Genomic DNA, 26,791 nt, shown 5'->3' with positions numbered 1-26,791 from the left:
ACTAATTTCTGTTTTTCTTGCAAGTTCCTTCTTCCTTGGGGCACTACTCAAAATATATTACAGATATTATGACTTCTGAGCCATGATTTCTTGACAAATTTAGATTTTAGTCATTTTATATGTTGGAACAGATGGGAAGCTACCGGTAGTCCGGCACTTCATGACATCGACATGACCGCTTCAGCAAATTTGACGTGCCCAAACGTATAGTGATTACAACTTTCAAAAATCCATAGCTTTCTTATATTTAGTCAGCTTTAATTGAAACTGTCATCAGTTTGCTTCTCTGATTTTTCTGCTTTCTTTTAGAGTAGTTGTCTATTTGGGTTGGATTTCCCTACTATAAAAACAATTTTAATCAAGATTAAATGGATGTCCTCCCCTAGTTTTGGTGATGTAATTTCAGAGTTACATTTTTAACCACTGAAGATTAGAATGAATATTATTTTTTTCCTTACTAAATTTTAATCATATTTGTTGAAATTTGCAGGGATGTTTTACATGCATTCAAAGCCATAGAGACCCGATTACCAATTGAAGGCATATTTCTTGTACAAAGTTTCTTTTGACAACTTAAAAACTTGCCAAACATAGCAACAACTGATGTATGCCAAGTGGATCCCATCCATAGATATTCATGGCCATGTCGAAATATTAAACATTACTTTCAAATCTATATTTCATCTTTTATTCCTAGAAAATTCTGTCCTTTATCATTACATTATGACAATTACATTCTCAATTGATATTGTATCAAGAAAGCACTAATAAAACACAGAATTAATATATTTGAAAGTGCTGATATATTTCTTGAATAACACATCTTCACCTATCATATATACAAATGTACATGAAGTATATGATCTTAATATTAATATACTTTTTAAATTCCATTGGGAAGTTGATTAAATATGAGTTTAAAATCTGGGTTTGACACCCAAAATTTGGCGTTCTGAGAGGTCCTCCAGGAGTTCTGCTAAATGCAAATTTTGATGGGCTACGTCATCGTTAATAGTCACACTGCTGGCGAGTCAACCTTCTGCGGCAAACATGTACATATTGTAAATAGGAAGTATGTTTCCGTAAATGAAAAGGCCAGCATGGCAGGAACAACTACCTGTGCATTCTATAACAATCACCGGTAGAAGAAAAGTGGTAGTTTAAGAAAGAAATTTATCATATATTTTCTGATGAGATTTTCAAAATGAGCAAAGGAGAAAACCTGAGCTCGAGCTAAAGCTTCGCCTACCTGCGATGTGTGATTGCACCAAACCAAAGTAGCCTATGATAGGAATCACCACAAAGACAGTTTCCAATTCTGCAGGATAAATTTGATCTAGATATTCTCTATAAAAAGTAACATTTCACTTATACAAATGAAACCACTAATTATCAAGTATAAATCCCATTCCTGATGCAGGTAACGCAATATTTTATCCCATATTGGTAATGATTCTCATAAAGTGATGTGTGTATGCACCTCACATGCAGCAAAAGAGAGAACAAAATCCATCACTCGTTATCTGACCTATCATCTCACAGTGTTTCAAAAGGAATACATTCTACTTTGTAACCTTTCACTACTCATGTGTTGTGAGAACCATCTGTAGATACAAACCATGTTTTGAGACACAAGCATTGTGCAAGGATTCAAACATCACACCATCTTGACTAAATGTCAATATACACATTTGGCGTTCATACTGCTGAAGTCTATGGGGAGTCTGGCTGGGTTAGACTGAATGTTCTGTACATGAAACCAGCTTATAATTTAACTGGCCCGTCTTCTCCTTGCGTAGCACATTCTGCAGTGAATATTTTCTTCTTTAACTTCTCTGTAACTTCTCTGTGGCTAAAATCATCACAGCATCTTTACTGAACCTCAAGATACAACATGTGTCATGCATACTGCTGAAGTCTGCTGATGAAGTCTGGCCGGGTTAGACTGAATGTACATGAAACCAGCTTATAATTTGACTGGTCCGTCTTCTCCTAGCATAGCACATTCTGCAGTAAAGAGTTTCTTCTTTAACTTATCCATAACTTCTCTGTGACTCAAACATCACAGCATCTTTACTGGACGTCAAGATACAACATGTGTCATGCATACTGCTGAAGTCTGCCAGGGAGTCTGACCATGTTCGACTAAATAAACATGAAACCAGCTTATAATTTGACTGGCCCGTCTTCTCCTTGCATAGCACTTTCCGCAATCAAGATTTTCTTCTTTAACTTCTCTATCACCTCCTCTCCTCCTTTCACCTTCCTGTTTGTATTCAATAAGAAGTGATGCATAAAGAGTCCCAGTCCTTCTCTCAAGACTCGTAGCTTGGCCACCGACGCAACTCCTCCAAAGATAGACGTGATGGCATTGTCTTGTTTCTCTAGAAGTAAGTCTGTTAGAAGACTACTCAGGAACCTCACCGTGTGCTTGTTCATGTCTGCAAACTCTACAATCTAGAAGACAAAAACAATGATTGGGGATTAAATCATACCCTACGCATATATTCATTGGCAAGATTCTGATTGAAAATTCTCTTTCCAATCATCATTCACATATATCTACAAAAACAATGCCAGTTTCAGAGAATGAAGGTTGGAAGAGTAAGTCAGAGTAGCATCTTCACCTTCTAATTAGTGTATGAAGAGGTTTTGTATCAAACATACTGAACGATATTGTTTGTCCAAAGGGTGGCCTTCTCAGAGTAAATCTATATTGCTGGAGTTTTTTTAAATAAAGATAACAAATTTACCTAAAACTTGCAAAGAGTAATGTTATCAAAATTACTGGACAGTCATGATTTTAAACATTCTAACTGTACACTCATGGTTTATACATCTCTTATATGAGGAGTTTTATCACAGGAATAAAAAAAGGAAATGACAAAACTAGGAGTACCAACCTTTATTACTGAGAGAGGAAGAGCTTTACATGATATGAGATGAGAGAGGAGGAGAGCTAGGTTTCTTGAGGCGGAAGGACTCAATTCTTCCAGCATACGAATCTTGTCCCATAAAGCAAACTGGAATGCCATCTACAAGAAAGAAGAATTAATACAACACACACTTATGAAACTTCATAATAATCATAAACAATTCAATCTGCCAACAAAGGCCATCCAAGGGAAACAGAGAAAGTCGCCATTGCTAAAAGGTGGCCTTTCTAGACAGGTTCTACAACACACATTGCTTTCTTGAGGAAAACAAAATACAGAGCCACTGTTGACAGGTTACCTTTATAGAAACGTGGTCACTAAAACAGGTTTGACTTTATTATCAAATGGCCTTGAGTGGAATACAAGGATATACTCCACATTATTTTTTAATCAAATTCAACAGTAATCACAGGGAGTAAAAATTTACTTTTGTCCATACCAAGCACTTGCAAGGGCTGTGTGAATACATCCATTGTTTTAGCTAATGTGTATTTAACCATGTTTTCACATTTTTACACATTTTACGCATTCGTACAACCCAAATCATGTATCGAAGCAGGAGACAAAGACAGAGAAAATCTTACCCTAAATTTCCTGTCAAACTGGCATAGTTTATCACTGACGTAGGCATAGTAAGGGTTGTAAGAACGCTCCTGCTGACAGCAATCTAGGGTCACATGAACTACTTCCCGGTCACGACCTCCTTTCTGTCCCAGCCTCACCAGCTTCTCAAAAGCATCTGTATAATCCTACCAAAACAAAAACAAATTCATTTAAATATTACTCTAAGTGTTTGTTAATTTCGAAAGTGGTTCAGATTCAATTCGGAAGATTCATGCCAAAAAAATGATTTATTTACAACTGCTACAAGACAAAATGTCTGCCATTTGTGAAAGTTTCATGTTGTAAAAAATGTTGGTATTCAAAACATCTGTGTAGTCATATCAAACACAAACAAATCATGCCCATATTTCCTCCACAATAACAAATCCTAAATTTCTATGATAAATTTGCTCTCAGCCAACTAAATGCCTTGATTTCAGTAGCTTATAAGAGTTATTGAGACGTGTTCTTGATAACAAGTTTTATGAAACAGGGACCTACCGGTAATCAAGATCTGTCCCTTTCTGGCTATAGAAGCCAACAAAAATAACCTAGTCTGTTTAGGATGAAATCAATCGTAGCAAATACATACCTCCCCAGTCATGATGATACTGAAGATGGTTCGTCTGATGTCTGTATTCATTCTCTGTTGCCGTGACAACTCACTAATCTTGTTACTGCTTTCTAGGTTCTTGCCGACAATCTCATCCAGCTGCCCTCCTGAAGATTGGTCACTGAAGATAGGAATAGATGTATAGTAAGCTCATCGGTGTAGTTCTAACACTCAAATGACTGTAACATGCATATTGTCATTTAAATTTGTTGGCCTTAGCATCATGCCAGTTATACAGTGAAACCTGCATATAGAAACTGCTCAAGGGGAAAAGAAAAGTAATCTTTATAGGCAGGTGATCTTTATGTACAGGTTCCTTTAGTACAGGTTTCAATTTGAAACTATTTTCAAGGGAAACAAAAAAATGTGGTCTATACAGACAGATGGTCTTCCTATACAGGTGGTTGCTATTAAAAGCAGGTTTGACTGTATACTACTTTTCTTGAGATGCAAAGCAAATATGCAAATATTGCTGTATTGATAAAGAGACTTATCTGTCCAAATTTACAACATGCATTACTTTTAACAGTCACTAAATCCAACCTCATTAAAATTGCAAGAGAAAAATTTGTTTTTAATGAAAAAGGAAAAGAACTTGAAAAAAAAAGCCTTCATGGGTCCATCCAACATCAAATTAAAAGTGTGCAACAAGTTTAAAATATCAATTCAAAGCCCTAAAATTTGTGAAACTCAAAGCTTAGAACTGGGCAGTTATGGCCGCTGCCATTTTTTTCTCTCACAGAGTGCCAATATTGTATATGACTGCAGCTACAATGTACTGCACATACAAGTGTGTGTATATGTCTTTCCAAATGGACAATTCTTATATAAACTTTGTACACGTCAGAGGCACTTATAATTTGCACTGTGTTTCATAAACTTCTTTCAAGTCAGAATATTCTCTTCAAGGTAGAAAATAACGTTACACGATATGAAAACTCTAATTACCTGACATTCTGTTTAGGGCCATGACCGCTCCAAGCCGATCCTACAATCCACCAACGCCCTCTTTCATCAGCCAAGATGAGATCAGCGAGCGAGATGCGAAGCGTGGAATCATCGCCACCTACAATATACATAGTTATATCATTTGAAGCCCCACTGCACTACTTATAGCTACTTGCGCCCTCTACATAGCAAACAATTCCTAATGATCGGTGATCGTTGGTCCCCCATGGTCCCCTTTTTCTTATATTAATTGAAAGCTGATTTGATGAGATAACCACCTGTCAGTGACCATGCAGGGAGGTCTAATCCCTCCTGGCTAGACTAGTGCAGATAGGCTTTAACACACTGAGTAACAATTAAATAAGTTCAGGGAGATAGATTGAGTCAATATATCTTACAACACATTTCATATTATCATGAAGCTCAATAGATATGTTGTTCAACACAAGCATAATCTGAGGAGCTAATTCACCTCTGCATAATAACATTTGGTGTACTGGAAAAAAATAGGAGAGTTGCCCACCACTACATCACAATGACTCTTCCGATACCAAACTTCCAAATTTCCCTTTGTGCAGCAATTTAAAAGAAAATTGTAATTTTCAATTGTATCTGTCTTTTTATCTTAATTAACAACTTTCATTTTGATTAGATTGTCTTCCTATGAAAATACATATCGTTACCTAGTTTGAGCCTGATATCTCTAGTGATTCTTGAGATATCGGGATAACGAGGCGAATACCTGGAATTTCATAAGTGGACCTCTGAGACCTTTGACCTAGTTACTACAAAATCTAATGACCTCATTCAAATTTTCTACAATTTATATGTCTGCTTTCCTTCAAAGCAACTTGCTATTGCATCGCCCTTCAAACGTACCTCTGTCTTTGATGATGCTCCGATGTAGTTTCCTCAGTCTATCAAGGTTTGTAGGGTCATAGTTGGGGATCCTACGTAGGTTGTTGTTACGTAACGCACCAATTGTCTCAAGCATAAACTTCACTCGAGACCTGCGTACAGAGAATTGAGATTACAACCAATTTAATTATAAAATGTTCTTAATGAGTCTTCACTACTGTGCATGACATTATCAATTACACATGCATTCTTTGTTATCTATAACACAAATATATTATCGCATGTATCCCACACACTGAATAGTCTAGGTAAATACATATACTGAGTGAAACCTGTATAGAAAGAATGCCTAAGGGAGACAAGAGAAACGGTTTTTATAGGCAGGAGGTCTTTATGTACAGGTTCCTGTAGTACATGTTTCTATGAGAAATGTTGTTCAAGGGAAAGAAGAAAAAAAAAGTGGTCTTTATAGACAAGTAGTTAATCTTTATGAGTAGTCAAACCAGCTTTAGTGACTACCTGTATAGAAAGACCACATTTTGTTGTTTCTCTTGAAAATAGTTTCTTGTTGAAACCTGTACTAAGAGAACCTGAACATAAAGACCACCTGCCTATAAAGACCCCTTTCTAAGTTTCTCTTGAGCTATGTTTCTCCAACAACAACAAAACTGAAGAAAACGATATTTAAAGGCCCACTGTACTACTTGTTGCTACTTGCTCCCTCTATATAGAAAACAATGCCTAATCGGTGACCATTGGTCCCCCGTGATCCTCTTTTTCTTATGTTATTTGAGAGCTGAGTTGATGAGATAGCCACATGTCAGTGACCTTCTTGGGTGGTCTAATCCCGCCTAGCCAAACTAGTACAGACGGGCTTTAAGATGACCTACTGTTGTTTGAGTTCATCTGGACACTGACTGGCATTATTCTGAATGAGAAGGATGATATCCTTGAGGGATGACGGGTCATCTTTTCTGAGTGTGGCTCCTGCACCTAGTAAACAAACAAACAAACAAATAATACAAGTCTGCATGATGGCATACAAGCTTCATGTACATGACATGTATTAAACCCCATACACACAAAAAGGAAGCTGGGGCTGGTTAAAAACATGTATGCGATACATAGCACAGGGAAAATACAAACTGTGTACAAATCAAACACGTGGGATGTTCGCAACATGTGAAGTTTGGGGCCCCGTATCACTGTACTGCGTGCATCGTTTGAAGACATAGGTGCATAATACACATACGACACAAAGCCCATGATCGGAAATTTAGAAAAACATACAAAAACATACTTCCGTATTCATAGCAAAAGAACGTAACAACTACAGCAAAAACGAAACAGTTCGCATCTCTGATGAATGATTGTATCTCAATAGCCAGAATGCAAAATGCATGCACAGCTCAGCTACTCAGCTACTATGTATTTGTTTTAATAATTCATTCGGTTTATAATCTTGAATATTTAGTGAATGTCAATTTATGAGAATCTATTTTAAGAAGGGGGGCTGGAAGGGGGGCTGTGCACAACAGTGTAATGAGGTACCTGAGTACACTCCCAGGCTTACAAGCGAATACTCAAATATTCGGATGCCATGTTTTTTTATAATTTTTTTGATTTTTTTTTTTTAAATTTTTTTTTGATTTTTTTTTATTTATTTAAAAAAAAAAAAAATTTTGTTGATTTTTTGTTGTTGATTTTTTTTTTTGATTTTTTTTTGCCACCACCATACCACTGGAGCAGTATCCCAAGTCCATCGCCGAAAACGCATGCAACTTTACTTCGAGTTGCAGTTAAAGGCGCCGATTTAATAACAATAATAACAGTAAACAATGCTGTTTTAAAAACCAAAGATGGCAGAATAATCCATTTTCTTCCAAGTCCAAACAGAAATCTGGACATTTGGTCCCAGTTTCTGAGTGGTGAGTTTGACAGTGCTTGAGTTGGGAAACATTTTTACCGACAACACCATGCCAGCGGCCGCCGCTCTCCCTGGCATGAGTAACCGTCGGCCTGGGAATTTTTTTTTTTTTTTGCGGCCGAATATTTCAGTAAGAGAAATCGTACTCGAGTAGTTTTCAACCGTGCGGGTACTCGAGCATTCGACTACTCGTCGCAGCCCTAATAAGAAGGCACAACCAGATTATAAATAGTAAAGCAAAATGAACAAAACTAATTACTTTACAAACATAAATTTTTCCTTTTTTAGAATTCTACAACAGATAAGCAGAATCGAATCAGTGGGTCAGACTTTTCTATTCTGCTTGCAATGTTACCAAATTAATTTCAGAAGAACTTACTTTTCAAGATTTGTAGAAGCATTTCGATGTGTCTCTCTGTAAAGCTTTCAGCAAGTTTCTTGATCAGGTCATATATCAGCACACAATGGACAATCTGATGAATAAAATAACACATTGTTTCATTCAATCTGAACTTGGACATTGTGATCACACGTTAAAAAATTCATAAATTTCTTATTTTAATTTGTTTTTTGCTCAAACTTTCACTGATCTTTTTCTCTCATTTTTCTGCTTCTATTAAAAGCAACTTAATATCAGGGTGGACTTCCCCTTTAAAGCCCCACTGTCCTACTTGTAGCTACTTGCTCCCTCTATATAGAAAACTTCCCCAATCGGTGCCTGTTGGTCCCCCATGATCCTCTTTTTCTTATGTTAGTTGAGAGCTGAGTTAATGAGATAGCCACCTGTCAGTGATCTCGCTGTGTGGTCTAATCCCTTCTGGCCCAGTAGTATTGACGGTCTTTAAGCCTGCCAACTGTAACACAAGATATTTATCAGGTACATTACACAATGTAGGATTTCTCAGAAAGGCAATGCATTGCAAGGAGTGTGTTCTTACCTGAAAGTTATAAAGATGAATAAAGAGCATAATGATGTTGTCTAGTTCCTTGCTATCACCATAGTTACCATCATCAGAATGGATCTTATCAAAACGAGTCGCTATGGACTGCAGTACATGGGCACCTACATACAACATGAGAACAATTGTCATAATTGAATTGAATGGAATTGAAATTGAATTAAAAATTAAAAATACTTTTACTTTCAATGCCAGAGCACGTGTGATGAAGGCGTGTCTGGACTTGGACACCAAAGCTATCACACAGGAAAAATTTTGAATTCAAAGAGATGGTAGCGAGGAAGTGAAAGCTGTGAATCTCATGTGTACATCAGTAAATATTAGAAAAGCTCCCCTTCACCAAAAAACATAACATACTATGCTGAACATAGTCTGCTCTTTGAAGTACAAGTGCATGTTCGATTTGTGAGACATTTAAAAAGCCCTCATCAGATATTTGCGAACCTTCAAAAGATTATCAAATTTGTTTTACTGTAGCAGAAAGACTTTGTCCCTTCAAATTGGTATTGCTTGTTGTTGTTGTTTTTGTTGAGATTAATGGCGTTTCCATCATCGTTGGATGATTTTCGCCAGCGAAGTTCAGAATGTAACAATGTTCGTTTGCTTGAATGAATTGCAGTTTAAAGCCCCTCTTATAGTGTTGGGAGTCCCAAATTCGCCAAAAATTTGATGGCAAAATTTCACTTAAATCGTATCGTAATGTGAAAGAGGATGTCATTTAAAACACACTCCTGCAAAGATTTCCCCCTAAAATAAGTGTTTGAAGACTAAAAGAATACATAATTGGGTTTTATGTTGTATGCAGAAAACCTAAACTTTGTATTCTTTCATCGATACTTATTTGTTTCGAAAATCCTTGCAGAAATGTGTCTTAAATGACATCCTCTTTCACATTATGATACAATTTAAGTGAAATTTTGCCATCAAAGTTTTGAGGCTCCTACCACTTTAGAGGGGCTTTAACTTCACTCTCAGTTAACAGTAAAGAACTTACAGGGCTAGTAGACTAGTTGATGCAACATGCGAATGCATTCGCCTAGAATAGGAACTGAATTTACTGATACTTACCCACTTCACTGCCGATGACTGAGTGTAGGATAGCAATCAGAAAAACATGTTCCATGACCAGTCTGTCAGGTGCCATGCTGTAACTGATACATGCATCCTGAATCAGTCGGCTCAAACTCTCATTCATATCTGTCCAGATAAACAGTAATTGTTAGCATACATATATCAATAGGCCATTTTTGTACTGTATCCAAATTTTCTAACGTAAATAATAATAATAATTACTTTTATAGGTAGCTTTATAAAGGCGGTTTCTAAGCGCACAGGTGGTATTATCTAACTCGGTATAATTATTCATCATGTTCAACAGCTTATAAGCAACATAATGAAATAAAATATTACTAATACAAAACAATTCAGTTGAATGTATAGGTCTTTGTGAAGTGCCTGATACAAATTATATGATTCACCTGTTATATCTTTGGAGCTCTTTGGAAGCACATAGAGACTAAGTATTATGCGCTATACAAAAACGGACTATTATTATTATTATTATATGAAAAATTGTATCTCAATAGTCAGAATGTGAATTTCATAAATAAATCATTACTAGGTAAGAAAAGCATCATGGCTTGTCCTAACAACATGTAATGTATACAATTTGGTTTGTGTCGTAGTTGTACAACATGTGTGAGAGTGAGTATAATCAAGGAAGGTACAATGGCCCATTTCATCCTGCAAACAGTTTTGTAAGTCAGTTTGAAGTTGTACAATATCTGAATAAAATTATGAAGACATAATACTGTAAATAATAGTGTTAACCCTGTCTCTCCAATACTCATCATTATTTTCTCTCTAGAAGGGAAGACAAACACTTACCATTGCGGCTGTTGGTGTGATAAAGCTCCTCTATTTGGTTGGAGATGGACAGGGCATTGCTCTCACTCAACCTGTACGAAACAAGAAATGTTGAGATTCATTCTAGAACCTCTCTTATCAACCATAGTCATCAAATGCACTTGACCCCAAAATAAATTGGTTTATTATAAGGGACATGTTTTTCTCCTAGCTCATACTGATGCAACCTCCATATGTATATGTGAAGGCCATCATACACCTTACGATTAGGTTATACGATCAGAAATATTTATCAAATATTGGTTTTAAAAATACATGGGATGAAATGAATTTATGTTAAAAATTGTAAATTGCATCAAACCAAGGTGTAAAACAGTATGTGGAAATTACAGCCTATAATTTGTCTAGCAGTCATAGAAAAAGCAAAATCTGTTCCCGGTCGACATAGCCAGCTGTAAGAATGGAACAATAACACTACAATAGACCGGTTAACTCTGCGCCTTAAAGATATTCAATTTTTGTTATCATTTCTATTATAAACTGACTATCTATAATAATAATACGCTAAGGCTCCGCGGGGGGCGCGACGTCTCCGCCGGCCTTTGTATTCTATTGTTTTTTAATGAGATCGCCGACCCAAGTTGGTGCGGCTATCTCCTCCTGAACCCTCCCCTCGGGGTCCCGGTGACCGGTGCCATCGTCTGCGGGAGAGTCTACTCTGTGGAATTGGCTATACTCCGCCCGAGGTCCTCCTCCGTGTCGACGTCCAGGGCGAAAACAGACGCGATATGCATAATGCAGGATATGCGTGACGACAGAGATACCTCATGGATATTCAACATGACATCCGTAGACACACGACCGATGACTATCCACTCACATTAAGTTGCGTATTAAATGCTCTATGCAAAGGGCGGGATTACCGAGAGTAAAGCATCTTTCTATAGGATGTGCTTTGTTGTAGCTAGGATGTGCTTTGCATGGATTTGCATGTAGTAGCTGCACAAGAGATACACGGGGCTTCCCGTCGACGTCCAAACTTAGAGACCTATTTCCATCATGATTGCCGCGATTTTTATATAGTTTTCGTGAATGGAGGTATGAAATCAAAGCTTATTTTGTGATTATTACGGCCATGTGTACTCAATTTTGATTATCATTTTCTAAAGGGAAAGTTTTGACAAGAAAACCATTGGACTGACAATTCAGTCGCAAGCTAACTTCAGTCACCACACATCACAGTGCAGTAACTCGAGGAATCTCCAACACCGGCACCGGGCACCGCAGGCGTCCGAGGCCTGCGGCGCCTGTGTTTGAGCTTCGTGGAGTTACGCTGGAGTGTTATGTGTGTGAGTAGAGCTGAGCTGAGCTCGAGTCGAAGAGATTTGACACTTTGAAATTGTTATCTGTTGGTTTGCATCATTATTGCCGCGATTTCAATATAGTTTCGTGAATAGATTTACGAAACCTGAGCTTAGAATTAGTAAAAGTATTACTAATGTCTACGTTTTTAAACGACTGTCTGATTTTCTTGTGAAAATTTTACTTTGAAAAATAATTATCGAAATTTATGGTCAGAAATAATCACAATCTAGGGTCTATTATGTTACAGTTCTTGCATCAAATCAATGCATGAAAACTTAGTTATTGAACTAGAAAAATGTTTTTTTTTTTAAATAGGCAATTATGAAGAAGGAAACCTGAAACCCTGAGTTGAGTGTATATTTGTTTCAAGGGGCCATAAACCCCCAAAAGCTCGGGGGTTACGTTCTTCAAAGTTGAGAGATCAGATCGCAGCGAGTTGAGTGTATATACAATATAGGCGTGGGGTCCACGGGTTTCAAGGGGCCATAAACCCCCAAAAGCTCGGGGGTTTTAGGCGTTTAATTAGGGTCAGATGAGCATATTTTTAATACTTTATTTGTGACACTTGCGGGTCACTAATTGGCGTGGGGTCAATACGTAGAGTTGCGTAGTGTTGCTACCAACTACGCTGGCCTACGTTACTATATGCTGAGGGACAGAAAGGGGTACGCAAGATGAACGAAAACAAGTCAACATGTTTAATTTTTTTCGCGTACTTTCAGCGTAGAAACTTGACGCAGAAAGTACGCCTTTTTACGCAACACTATGCTACCCTACGCCAGATCGTCAAAGCAGTAAAAGCTTTCCACACAGTAAGCAACCATATAAGCAAACCTGTACGCCAGCCTACGCATAACCTACGCAGGGACTATTTTCCCATTAATACGCAGCCTAATTTCTGCGTAGTCGGTACGCCACACTACGGAACTCTACGCAGTTCCAGTGGCTTAAAGAATAACTACCGGTACAGTTGGATCGTTTTTTTTAATTTTTTTTATATAAGGCCAAATTTAAAAAAAAACATGTTTAGCGTCCTGTTTTTTCTGAAAAATGGGAAGGAGGATCGAGGCCCTTTTTTTTTTTTTTTTTTTTTTTTCTTTCAAATGGCTGCTCCGTACATTTTCCCTGACATTCAGGCTATTTTTCAAGATGGCAGCCGACAATTTTTTTCTTTTCTTTTTTAAGATCAGAAATACATTTTAGCAGTGCTTTTCATGTTTTTTTTTCTTTAAAAAAAAAAAAAAAAAAAAAAAAATCAAAAAAAAAATTCAAAAAAAAAAAATAAAATAGGAGAGGCGGCCCCCAGAAAGGAAGCGGGTGGGGACGCTGTTTTTTTTTCTATAAAAATTTTTTAAAAAATAAAAAAAATTCAAAAAAATTTAAAAAAAAAAAAAAATAGGAGGCGGCCCCCAAAAAGGAAACGGGCGGGGAAGCTGTTTAAAAAAAAAAAAATATAGGAGGTGGCCCCCAAAAAGGAAGCGGGCGGGGACGCTAAACATGTATATTTTTTTAATGGCCTGAATGGCAAATAAAGTTCTTGGTGGTTTTAATTTAGACAGTCTCTATATATCTATTTACACCCCCCGCCCCCCTCTAGAATCCCGCGGATTTCCGCGGGTCCTGCTAGTTACCATAATAAACCGACTGTCATACCTTCGTAAATGAGCAAATTGTGTGGTGGATATGTGCGCTTACAGATATATAGAATATTGTTATTATTACTATCATAAACTGATTTATCATACCTATTTATTGCTCCTTTGAGTTGTTTCCTCAATCGATCCATCTTAGCTTGTTTCTCAGCGTCCACTGATTGTCCCATCATCTCGGCTCGTTTATGAGGAGGAATGTAGGATAACGTCTTCTCAGGTTTCTTCTCGCCGATCACATTACCGTAGGGATCCATTTTGATTGACATTGTCTTTCTCATATCATCTTCATCTGAATCAGCAATGTCTTCCTCCTCCTCCTCTTCCTCATCATCTTCCCCCTCATCATCATCATCATCACCACTATCAAAGTCATGAACATCTTCCTCCATTCCACTTCCATCTGAGTCCAACTCATCATCATCTTCATCTGAAAGTCTTGACTTTTTCCTAGATTTCAATTGCTGATCAGAAGATTTCCTCTTAGCAATCCTCTCTTTATTGTCCTCTTGTTGACCATCCTCCAGTGTATCGTCTTCTAAACCATCACCATCTTCCTCTAATCCATTGTTCTCGCTATCCTCCTCCTCCTCCTCCTGACTATCCTCTGTATTCTTTCCAAAGTCCATGAACTCGTCATCCATTGCTGCCTCTAAGAGTTTGGGATTCACAATATCCAGTAAGTCTGCAGTGGTAATGTTAAGGACATTAATCTACATTTGCTTCTCCATACCCAGGAGAGAAATAGTACAGTACTATGATTTAACAACGGGTGGAAAAAAGTAAATTGGGTTAATTAGTATAGAAGAAAGAGAAAAACTGGGAGAGGAAAGAGGGTGATAAAGAGAAAACAGATGGAAAGAGAGAAAGCCACTGAGAGAGAGAGAAAAACAGAAGACAAAAGGGCAAGTAGGGCAGACTTAATAGTTAGAATACATTATATACCTCATTTTAAGATTCTTTACTAATCCTGTCTTCTGATTGGTTGAAAATGCAGTCATGTTCTTAACCATGCCCGCTAATTGAAATTCATAGTCATTTTTCCCGGCTCTACCGGTTTATATCCATTTTTCATAGCACTTTTTCCATGGCTGTGAAACGTGACGTCATTTTGCTGCGATCCCCATTTTGGTTTACGTGTTACCGTATAAGTTTCTTTTGTGCGATGACCGATGCGCAATACCGTTAACGGTGTTTGAGTGCAATTCGATTTTGGTCGCTGCATTCAGGCGACGAATCTACCAATCCACGCAGCGCAGACGACCGATCGCCATTTTGTGTACTAGTATAAATGGGTGTTATTGTTGGTGTTATTGTTGGTGTTAATATTCATGACTTCAAAGAGATGGAAACCTAAATGGGTGAGTCAACATTTTCCTTTTTTTCGGTATATAAAATATATATTGACTGCTTTTAATATTCGAGGCATAGTGTGGTGACCAAGTGGAAACTTTACTTTTCACATAATTCTGCTTCAAATAGTATAAAGTCATTTTAAAAAGGTAGGTGTTGTTAAACATGACACTTGATTTAATATGAGTCTGATAGGGGAGGGGGCAAAAGATATGAATGACAGTGTATTTCTTTTAACCTTGGGTTATTAGGCCTAATATTCATGTAAATCAGTGGCAGAAGGAGGGATAATTTCTTCTGGATCTTAATCTGTCCTGTTCCTGGTCCTGCTCCTCTAATAGTGCAAATCATATGAGCTAATAAAAGAACCATTACCTATATCATGGCATTGATGTAAATAACCTGTAAAAGTTTAAAACACAATATTATGATTAACAGCAAAAGGGCTATCCGGTAAAGCTATGCCACCTCTTCATATACACTAACAATATCCATGCAATATGAAGAGAACAAAATGAAAGGATACAATCGAGGCCATCCTCCTTGAATGCTGTTGGAGTTATCTTCTCTTTTGTCTTCCTCTTCTTCCTGAAGTTAAGGCCTTTCTCCAAACGTCTGATGTTTTTTTCCTCTTCCTCGTTAGCTGCCAAGAGCTCACGCTTTCTCTGCTCTTCTTTCTCCTACATCAAGAGAAAAAAAGTAAGATCAATCTATTCTCATGGTTTGTTTTGTTTGTAATACATATCAGAACAATATTGACATCAAAACACATAGGATGTCCACAGACAGTCATTGATTGAAAGTACTTTTGTTGTGAACAGCTACCATTCATTTACACGTTTAAAAAAACATGATGGCTCATTTTGCAGAGATGTACTGCACCATATATCTGAACAAGCCATATTGCAGAGTGTACTCTGTTTCTTGTACTAGCGACCATTGCAGAGAAAAATAACATGTACATATACAACTGTAGAGTCAGATTTTAAATGTTGATAATATTTTGAAAAGAAATTGTGTTTAGTTTCATCCCACACACATTATTCTATGGTATCCATCTTCAGGCGAGTGTTTCACAAAGACTAAGATCGACTTTAAGTTGGAATTAACTATGGCAGGCCGTTCATGCCACTGGTTGCTCTCACTATTGGCCTCTCAATAGAAATCTTTAGCTAATATTTTTTCCTTCAATAATAAACTATTAAAAAAAGTTAATTCTGTAGATTTGTGACCATGGTTTACACTTCCCTTGAGAAACCAATGCCAGTAAATGGCGAGTGCAAACAGTAGCATGAACGGCCTGCCATAGCTAAGTCCAACTTAAAGTCAATCTTAGTCGTTGTGAAACAATCCCCTGATCTCATTTCACGTACCATCTTTATTTTCTCTTCTCTTTTCGCTTTCTTCTCAGCTGTTTTTGAATCCTTTGAAGTAACTTTCTTTGGTGACTTTGTTTTCTTGGTCGACTCCTTCTTCTCCCCACTGATGTCATTCAGGTTCTAGTAACAAAAAAATAGTAAGACCAAATTAAAAATAGGTACACAGGCCAATTTACCTTTCAGAGTTGGTAAATTCAGAATCTTTTAGAAAGGGTAATTTTATTCTTTCAGAATTGGTAACTGAGACTTTCTTTATGATTAAAAGCTAAAACTTTCTTCTACTTCTAGATTTGGTAAACTCTGAACATTGCGATCTTTTATTATATTAAGCCTATGTAGCACTAGGCTGAAGACATGTGACATGCACATGATAGATGTGAATTACAAGGATACATAACCATTGACATTCAGAAAGCCTATACGATTTCATTTCCACAAAGACTCAGTTTATTCTCACACTTCCATACATGGTATAAAACGGGAGCACACTATACATTCTCATTAGAAAAGAATTCTTTTTTTTTTCAGGTGGGCTGTATCTAATACAGACCACCTTATATTTTTGTTAAAATTGCCTTTATTATTTATTTATTTTTCTTATTTTGACCCACTTTTTTGTTAGCAAGATAACTTTGAAATGGTTCGATCAAATGCTTTGATATTTGGCACACATATGTATAGGCATATGGACAAGACACGGTAAGGTTTTCAACCTTGACCTTGACTGATGACGTCATCTAGGTGCCATTTTGTGAAATTTTCTGAAAATCATCTCATGATCATATCTTCATAACCAAAATTCATTTCTCATTCATATTTATCATGATCAAGGTCAATATCAGTCCGGTTAATTTCAGGTAAAAAAACACGCGCGTGCGCAAACATCCGCGCGTCAGTGCGCGCGCAAAATTTGAAAATGCTCAGAATCGTCTCAAATTTTTTTTGCATATGTTTTAGGTCATTTTAAGCATTTTATAAAAAATCGCGCGGGCATGCGCGCGCGTTTTCGCGCGTAACACCCATTACACAACATATAATCGCCATTTTTTTTTCTTTCATGATATTTCTCATATTTTTTCGAGGAATTTGATACCATGTTTATCTCTTTATGACCATTAATAACAAGATGAGCGTCAATTCAAGATAAATGTCCGTGCGCGCGAGCTCTTTTATTACATAGCATATATGGGCAAAAACATGCCTATGCAAAATCCATTATAGCTCTTTGGAATGAACCGTGACCTTCAATGTTTTTTTATATTTAGATAGAGTATGAGTCGGAAATATGATTCCATGTCTCATTTGGCCATTAAGTGTATCGTGACATCATCATAAAGGCCTTGGAACTCAAAATACGAATTTGCATATAATGACGTCAGCATATTTATGTAACATTGATTGTATCTCTGTAAATATTGATCGATTTTCTTCCAAATTTCGATATGATGTAGCTAAGACAATTCTCTACAAGCTCAGTTACACCATTTTTCATTTTGATCACTTCATCATAGTGAAAATTACGATTAAAGGGCACATATCAGAAATTTCACACGTTGCGTGTTATGCCTATGGAAGGTGAATTTCGTTAACATCATTACATCAATGACATTGTTTTTTTAGCAGTATCTCGGTTATTTTTGCTCTATTTTAATTGTCTCAAATTTTAGTTGACCAGCCCACCTATACTTGTTCTAAACAAGTATTATGTCTAGTTTTTTTTTCTTTCTGTTTTTATTGTTTTTTCTGAAAAATTAACAGAGTAAAAGCAGCAATATAAAATATAATATCATCTTAAAACTACAAAACAGGCACACACTCATGCACCCATTAACACGCACACACACGCACACACACACACACACACACACACACACACACTCACACTCATATACTTTCCCAGAGGGCAAGTTTACAATTCAAAAAGCCAATGAAGATGTTAATGACAACAAAGCTTTGCAAGACTACTCCTAAATTTCAGTTAAACTTGATAGACCATTTCTTAAAATGGACTTGTAACTTATTTTTCTTTTGGGCAATTTTATATTCTATTTTTTGTTTGAACTTTACCATTGAAACAAATGCTTCGAAAATAAGTTCTAGAAAAGAATACTTTTTTATTTTCATTGATGACCCAGTGAAAAGAACATTCTACATTTCTGTGATGTAAAACCTGTAGACCTGTAGAATCAATGATTTTACTGTACAAAGTTTACAAACACCCATCAATCTTACTTTTCCCGACAAAAAAGCATGTTTTTTAGCCTTCTTCATTATTCTCATTTCTTTCCTCCTCTGTTTTCTCGGCTTCGCTCCTTTCTGTTTTTTAAAGCTCCTCCCATCTGACGGCAAGACCCCTTCATTGTCTTGATGATCATCCTCAGCAAACTGGACCATCTTCTTCATTGCTTTGCGGGCTCTCCTCAAGTTCTGCTGCATCGGCCGCCGACGTGAACCATTCTGGCTCCTCCCAGAATTCATCTTGCTAAAAGGAATAAACACAATTGAATGATTATGTAGAGGCCTCTAAAAAATAAAGGACTGATTATGCAGCCTACCCTACTCTTCTTCTTCTTAGACTTAGTTGATCCCTCCACTGTTTTGGAGATTCCTGGAGTCCAAATAAAGTAAATGTGTATAATCCGACCGGTTAGGAGCTTTGGACTAGTCTAGTCCTAGTGTCAATGGAACAAAATGTAACTGTCAGTAACACCGACACTGCACTGCACTGGCCACTGCACTGGCGCCGACCCTGGCCTTGCACATGCATTGCCTTGTTAGCTCTATCGCGTCCACGAGGACGGCTCCGCCCGGTGCGCGCCGGGACTGCGACGGCAGCGTTCGCATCGACTACCTAGTACTGCGACGCATGTTTTCATTTTTACAGGAATTTTTAGATTAAGACCGGTTTTACCGACCGTAACTTTTCAATTACTGGCATTCCATATTTACAATGAAAGAACTGTTTGTAATTTGTATTGTTAATTTGACTTACATTTACTTGTGTTTTCCACGTGCGATCCAAAATGATTTTCCCTGCGTATGATTGCGCAATGATGTTTGCTGAATTCGCAGCAATATAATTTATATGCGTGCAGAATTTGCAATGCAATAACTAGCGCAAGATCAAGAAGGATCGAGATCGAGAGCACACTCGCTGTCACATTTCAGCAATTCTGAGTGCAATGGGCAAGCGGGATCGTAAAGACGTTGGTAAATGTTTTCAATTACATTTGCAAGAGTGATATTATGTTGTGTAATAATTACCAAATTCTATAGATTGTTGAAAAATTACTTTGTGCATGGGACAAATAAACATTCACTGATCTCAGCTCAGTCCCACATGATTTATTTCATGTTGGGTTCCTTTCGTCTTTTTCTTCTTCGTCCTCGATCGATCCTTTTCCATGACCATGTCTTCCTCCTTCCCCTTCCTTTGTCTTTGTCTTTCTCTTTCTCCTTCTCACTATTCTTCTCCTCCTCCTCTTTCTTACGAACCTTTTCCTTCTCATTGTATAGATCCCTTGTTTTTTTGTAATTGGGCATTCATTCATTTAAATTAAGAATGATTACGCCTTAAAAGGATTGTTAAATAATAACAATGTTAAATCTAAGATGCACGACCCTACAGGTTATCAGTGTCTGTTATATGGTGTAATATTGAAGCCCTAAAAAAACGCACTTCAAAATGATCAAGAAGTGCCTCAAAAAAGTAATAATCTTTGAGTGACCGGCTTTTACCGTACTCGTTTTTCCCAAAAGACTGTAGTTTTATGAAAACCGTTTGGCAAACGTTTTTCAAAATTTGTAATTCCAATCATAAATATCTTGATAATCAGACAGGCGATCGGCTTGTAAAAGTCATGGGGTTCCTGAATAGTCTAAAGGTTTATAATCATCATTGCAGCATGAGCTTAATCCAGGATTTCGTTTCAGAATCTGAGACAAACTTACCGGATCCCTTTAATTTTAAATTAAACTTTTTAATAATTTTGTATCATAAAACTTTGGTTTATGCTCGTTGCAATTAAAAAAAAAACAGTTATAGATCTAGGCTGTTATACTTGCAAAGGCCAAACTGTGTGAGGATGCAGAAATTGAATAATATAGTTTTAATGAATGTTGATACTTAACTTGCTAAATTCTCTGGTACATTCTGTGGTAACTCATGTCAACATACTCTGTTCTAACTTCTTTAGTTTTGTGCAATTTTTTTCCTTCAGAATCCAAGAAATCCAAGAAGTATAGAACAGAGTCTCCTGAATTAGAAAATGATGACACACAAGGACCTGATGGTAAGTATTACGTATTTCTCTATCACTATATCAGTCCAAATATCAAACTATTAGGCCAAATAACAAAAATAATGTGTTTCTCTTCTGGACTTTAAAAAAAAGGAGGAGGCAGGGCATTACTATTAAGCTATTTTTTTCCAAGATGGCTGCCATGCTAATTATAGCTGGCCAAGCCTATTTATCCACATATATTGTGCTATGTTTGAAAACATCTTTACTCCAAAATATCAACTTATACAGTATCCTATCTTATTCAATCCTTTTATATTTCTCTTTTTTCATCCCTGTCTTGCTCAATCTGTCCATATTTATCTCTCATTTCCTTCTTCTTGATATATCTATGGGCGTGTTTATGCTCGACTTTTTTGGCCAGAATCAGGCATCTGTTAGGCGTTTAGTTTAAAACACGGTTGCGTCCTTTCTCGATTTTGTAGAATCACAGAAAAACCGCGATCCCGATCGCCGATCGTAAACTCACAAAAACGTGCGTTTACAATTTGCAAACACATTTAAATGGGGTCAACGCACTGACCTCTAGTGGTCTTACGTAGCACGCACAGTGTAGGTTTGCGAATCCAGCTGCAAGACCAATGAGGCCACCCAGCAAGAATTGCCTGGAGGAGCCATAGAAGTGAGCATAAACAGTACACCGTGGAACTGCGATTACGATGAGCGTTTACGATGAGCGTTTCATATCGCTCATTCTGCCTTCAAAATTGAGCTTAAACGCACCCTATCTCATTCAATGCATATGTATATTTTTCCTTGTCCTTCCATCTTTCTCTATCAATCCGTTTATCTGTCTTTCGCTGTATTTATCTTATTCCATCCCTGTCTCGCTCCATCTGTCTATATTTCTCTCTCATTTCCTTCTTCTTGATCTATATATCTCTCGTTCAATGTATATGATGTATATTAATCTTTGTCCTACCATCCTTCTCTATCAATCCATCCATCTGTCTCTCACTGTACTTGAGGCGCGATGGCTCAGTGTTAGAGCAGTGGTCTCGTAACCGGGAGGTCCCTGGTTTGAAACCAAGTTGATGCACTTGTGCCCTTTGGTAAGGCATTGTTCCCCATTTTAAAGTCCCTCAGAGAGAATTTAAAGCTGTCAATAAATTGATAAAGCTGTCTGTCCCCTGGTTGCTCACTTACAAGCATACACATGCTTTCTTAGCAGTCGGGTAAGACAAACAAATCAACTAACTAACTAACCTTCATATTTTTTATCACATCCCTCTAGGTACATACATTCCTAAGAATGCCAGTCGCCAGGTAGAGGACCAGGATGCTGGAGACGAGGATGAGTTCGGTGCTAAAGATTATCGTGGTCAGATGGAACTCAAGAAGGACCATGGTTCCAGACCTTTGTGGTTGGTAAGTATAAAGCTTGGATGCCATGTTTCTGCAAAGCTCCCAAGTTTGTGTACCTAACCTTGCGATTGAGAATAAAGGAGACATGCAACAAACAGATTTCGATTCCTCACTATTGTAATACATGTTTGATGCAAACATATATGCAGACGTAGGACTTGGTTGCTTAGCAATGTCAAAATGACACTCCATGGTTATCGTGTAAAATGGACAATGCCTTGATTTGATTGTAATGATATTTTGGCATGCTCACTCTTTATTATATCATGGAATGTTAGTAATTAATCACATTTTTGGGATTAATAAACAAACAAAAGTGAAATTTCACTGCAGTTCAAAAATCAGCATTGAATCTAACAAATAGACCAGTTCACAGTTAGCACATGTCCCAAATGACCCCGAATATCCACAGATCTTCAAAACATGAAGAGGTCCCACTTTATACATTTGAAATAATCACTCCTACAGCGATAGAGGTGCTACCTAAATAGCCTTTGTTTCCCCTTTTAAAAGAATGCTTCCACCTGTATATCATGGAGTGCACTGCTTGTGCATAAATTAATACCGGTAATGATTAAAACTTTTATGAGCAGACTAATGAGCACGTATGGAGTATTTTATCTCCATGTATTTCACAATTTGGTCTGCAATGACATTTATCTGCTCATGTTCAGACTGCAACTATGGACTGGCTCATTAACCGGTGTGTTGGCTCAGTCAGTAGAGCGTCCGCCTCACAACCGGGAGGTCGTGAGTTCAAACCCCGGCCGCGTCATACCAAAAGACGTTAAAAGACGGGAGTTGCTGTACCTTGTTTGGCGTTCAACAATAAGAGGATAGAGCAACGTCGATCTGGCGCTGCTTAGTGGCTGCCGGGCTCATGATCAATTGGGCAAAAAGAATTTTCATTTTCGGTTTAATGAAATTTGGAGTGGACTTTTAATGATTATTATTATTATTATTATTGGTGTGAGTGTGAACAGCACTCTGCATTTTTTGTTTAATACATCTCTGCTTTTGAACATTTTTGTGATCATTGACAGGCACCTGATGGACATATCTTTCTAGAATCCTTCTCACCAGTCTACAAACATGCTCATGACTTCCTTATAGCGATATCGGAACCAGTTTGCAGACCAGAAAACATCCATGAGTACAAGTAAGTCTAATTTCTATCTCATAACTAGTTTGTAGACCAAAAAACATACATGAGTACAAGTAAGTCTAGTTTCTATCTCGGAACCAGTATGTAGACCAGAAAACATCCATGAGTACAAGTACAAGTAAGTCTAATTTCTATCTCAGAACTAGTATGTAATAGACCAGAAAAAATGTGCATGTTGTGCAAAGTGAAATTTTAACTGTCCTTGGAAGTACTTGGAAGTGTTTGAATTAATCACTCTGATGAAATAAAAGCAGTTCATTTGTAATACCTTGTTTTGTTTTGTTTACAGACTGACTGCGTACTCCTTGTATGCTGCAGTGTCTGTAGGTCTACAGACCAGTGACATCATAGAATACTTGAGAAGACTAAGCAAGACTACTATCCCTAACGGCATTGTAGAATTCATCAAGGTACGTGTAATTGGTAACCACTGGATAAGGGCTTACTTTGGGTCATCGGGGTTACATGACTTTTTGTGAAATGAAAACGCAAGATCATGTGAAGATGCACGTTCAGGATGCGACCTTTTGTAAATTTGCAGTAGGGTTTTCACAAAGATTCAGGTACATTAGACCAGACCATTTGTAGATGAGAGGGATTTATTTCACAAACATTACCCCTGACATTTCATGAAAAAGGGGGCCCATTTTCACAAAAGGTTGTGTAACACGGCCACCCAACCCGACGCGATGACCTGTTGATTTGAAGTAAGCCCTAGATATTAAAGCAATTGCTAACCTTTTACCATGCATTCCACTTAGGTGATAATTGCTCCATTTAATTACTAATTGTGACCATTGATATAAAAAAAAATACCAGACCTTAGCCCTAAACTGTTAAACGTACCACCTAATTACAACCTGAACCTTAAATGTTGCTCTTTGATGAAATAAGCAAATATATTGCTTTTATGAAGCTAATGTCAGATCACTAACAATCTCTCTGCACCTACTTTAGGAAATCCTGCCACAGAATTTAGCAAGGTAATTGTTTGCACTTTTCACTACATACACATGTACATGGCTTTTGCTTTCATTTATGTTTCCATGATGTACTTCAGTTCATTTCAAAGCCCAGTTTCTTCATTTCATCTTTTTTGTATAAATGACACAAAAATCTGAATTATATTCAGCTATTGAATCAAGAAAAAAAAAATATACATTTTGAATGGTCGGTTATTGATTCTGTATTGTAACTGTATTTGATTATCTGATTCTTTTATATACTCATTTCTAGCTTTGTACTCTGAGCTATGGCAAAGTGAAGCTGGTCCTGAAGCACAACAGATACTTTGTAGAGAGTCCATTTCCTGTAAGTAGAATTATTGCCATGTTTCTTTTGACCTTAGTTGAATGTTGGAAAGACTTGGAATACAAAACCTGTTTATATTGGTCTTAGTTGATTTTTAAAAATGTGGAAAATAGGTAAAATTGCCTGAATTGAAACCTTGGAAAACTACATACAGAGTGAGGGAGGGATTTTTTCGGCCACTTAAAACAAAATCCAATTTGTGGTCTCTTTGCTCCACATTTCTTTTGATGTTTTATTGAAATGATGTAAGTACATTTTGTTACTTTTCCACTTGTACTAAGTCAATAGGGAGTTAGCACATTTGCTGTGCGTGTGTGCGCTCTGATAAAATAAAAACAGCCGCTTGAGCCATCATTAAATTTTGGTATAGTATACTAAGCATATTTATCTTTACCTTAGTTGAATGTTGGAGTCATAAAGCTATGTCTATTGTCATTTAATACATATTGGAATACTACACATATTTAGATAGGCTTCAGTTGAATATTGGAATACTGATGTGTTTATATAAGTCTCAAATGAATATTGAAATACTAATGTTTTTATACATGCCTCAGTTGAATACGGTACATGAATACTAAACATATTTAGATTGGCCTTAGTTGAGTAATGGGATACCTAAACTGTTCAAATTGGCCTTTGTGGAATATTGCAGTTTTACACAAGAGGCTCATTATTTGAGATGATTTGTTTTTTGTCTGTTATAATAGGATGTATTACAGAAGCTTTTGAAGGATTCAGTTGTACAGCAGTGTCGTCTGAGATCAGATGTTGACGAAGAAGCAAATGAAGATGGCTTTCTTGTATCACAGAGGGCAGCAGGCGGCTCTTCTGTACTCAAGGTAAGATACAAATATCAGCAAAAAATCTAGTCTTATTTCAGTTACGTTGTTGTTGTTGTTTTAGTTTATAGGCGTTTGTCATTCAGAAGTGAATATTTACGCCTCTTCTCTTAGGATTTTTATTCCTTTAAAATTAGATTTACTTTTTTTGATATATAGATTTGGATAGATTGGATTTTTAAAAGCTAAACTTTTGTTTAATGTTGAAGAATTCAGTGGCTGGCGAGCAAAAGGCTTATTGGCTATATAGGACGCCCAAAGACCAGCTCGGACACGGTACATTGTGTCAAGCTTCTCAACTCAGCCTAATGCTGAGCCTAGGCCCTCCGACGTCCACCAATAGGCTAGTCGTCTCCACCGCGTTTCTTCAAAATTTTGTCCGAAAACCAATTAAAAACAGATTATATACATGAAGATTCTAAACGTTAATATGGGCAGTTCTCTTTTCTAATTTTTTTTTTTTCTTTTTTTTTTCTTTCTCACTCTTCTTCTTCATGTATTACTCACTATAAAAAGGGAAACATATTGGGCTCAAATAATAATGTGCGGTGCAAGGTGGTTAATAGGGGTAAAGGTGTACCCTTTTAGTTCTCATTACGAAGTTGACCAGAGCCTGTTGGTGATTCATGTCTGTTGATTTCAGGAGTATTGGGATTACTTTTTCGTCCTCTATGCCAGATTCTGTTATAAGCATGGCTCTTTCTATAAGAAAGAGTGGGCATTTGCATAAAAAATGTTTAACGGTTTCTTTTTCGTGCTCGCAGTTTGAGCAATGACCGGTCTCATGTTGATTCAACTCAAATAGATTTTCATTTAAACCTAAGTTCCCCATTCTTAGGCGATGAAGAATAGTTTCATGATATCTGTTGTTCAAGTAACATACAAATATTTTTGATACTAGAGTTTGCGTTTCCCGTAGGGGGGATGATGTTTCATTCCATCTTTTTTGCCATATCTCTATGTAGTATTTCTTTATAACGTAATTTGATTCTGCTCTGGTAAGAGCGTTGTTGATTTCTATATTTTTATTTAGTCCTGCTTTAGCAAACTTATCTGTTATCTCATTGTGTTGTAGACCACAGTGACTGGGAATCTATTCGAAATTGACCTGGGTGCCCTTGTATTTTAGTTGACTACACATGGTTAAAATTTCAAGATAGAAAGATTCGTCTTTACGAGATTCTATGGCCTGGAGTGAACTCAAAGAATCAGAAAAGATGACTGCCCCGGTGTAGAGTCCTGGGAGTTGTAATAACCATGTTAGGGCAAGTACAATTGCGGCCATCTCTGCTCTATAAGAAGATGTGTAATTAGCCAGTCTCTTAGATTGAGAAACATCATAATAAGGTAC

General features: G+C 37.1%; 2 protein-coding genes across 2 annotated transcripts in view; one reads left to right on the top strand and one right to left on the bottom strand.

The window, feature by feature from the left end:
* Positions 1 to 1,578: 1,578 nt before the first annotated feature.
* LOC589410 (nucleolar MIF4G domain-containing protein 1) lies at positions 1,579 to 19,536 on the bottom strand. The gene is made up of 16 exons (XM_030974058.1): positions 19,449 to 19,536; positions 18,689 to 18,938; positions 16,451 to 16,576; positions 15,604 to 15,757; positions 13,821 to 14,409; positions 10,732 to 10,802; positions 9,913 to 10,041; positions 8,824 to 8,948; positions 8,265 to 8,358; positions 6,849 to 6,951; positions 5,980 to 6,110; positions 5,101 to 5,218; positions 4,132 to 4,273; positions 3,521 to 3,685; positions 2,904 to 3,035; positions 1,579 to 2,457 (listed from the first exon to the last, which is right to left on the bottom strand). Exons 2-16 carry the CDS (start codon positions 18,932 to 18,934, stop codon positions 2,167 to 2,169), a joined length of 2,616 nt encoding a protein of 871 aa, XP_030829918.1. The 5' UTR covers positions 18,935 to 18,938; positions 19,449 to 19,536; the 3' UTR covers positions 1,579 to 2,166.
* The window catches only part of LOC105444553 (general transcription and DNA repair factor IIH helicase subunit XPB-like), a 22,388-nt gene continuing 15,126 nt past the window's right edge, over positions 19,530 to 26,791 (top strand). The window contains exons 1-7 of the mRNA XM_030974068.1: positions 19,530 to 19,666; positions 20,677 to 20,748; positions 21,992 to 22,125; positions 23,166 to 23,281; positions 23,577 to 23,697; positions 24,524 to 24,598; positions 25,309 to 25,440. Coding sequence (XP_030829928.1) covers positions 19,639 to 19,666; positions 20,677 to 20,748; positions 21,992 to 22,125; positions 23,166 to 23,281; positions 23,577 to 23,697; positions 24,524 to 24,598; positions 25,309 to 25,440 — 678 coding nt within the window. The 5' untranslated portion in view covers positions 19,530 to 19,638. The remainder of the gene's footprint in view (positions 19,667 to 20,676; positions 20,749 to 21,991; positions 22,126 to 23,165; positions 23,282 to 23,576; positions 23,698 to 24,523; positions 24,599 to 25,308; positions 25,441 to 26,791) is intronic.

Source organism: Strongylocentrotus purpuratus, unplaced genomic scaffold, assembly GCF_000002235.5.
Source record: "Strongylocentrotus purpuratus isolate Spur 01 unplaced genomic scaffold, Spur_5.0 spur5_contig_866, whole genome shotgun sequence".
NCBI lineage: Eukaryota > Metazoa > Echinodermata > Echinoidea > Camarodonta > Strongylocentrotidae > Strongylocentrotus > Strongylocentrotus purpuratus.
The sequence above is the reverse complement of the archived record's forward strand: the minus strand, read 5'-3'. Positions and strand labels throughout refer to the sequence as shown.

Coding starts and splice junctions, on each gene's coding strand:
- LOC589410 (XM_030974058.1), bottom strand. CDS start 18,934: ATGAATTCTGGGAGGAGCCAGAATGGTTCACGTCGGCGGCCGATGCAG. Junction 10,042..10,731: donor TCACACCAACAGCCGCAATG/GTAAGTGTTTGT, acceptor TTATCTGGACAG/ATATGAATGAGAGTTTGAGC. Junction 3,686..4,131: donor GTATCATCATGACTGGGGAG/GTATGTATTTGC, acceptor TTGTTTTGGTAG/GATTATACAGATGCTTTTGA.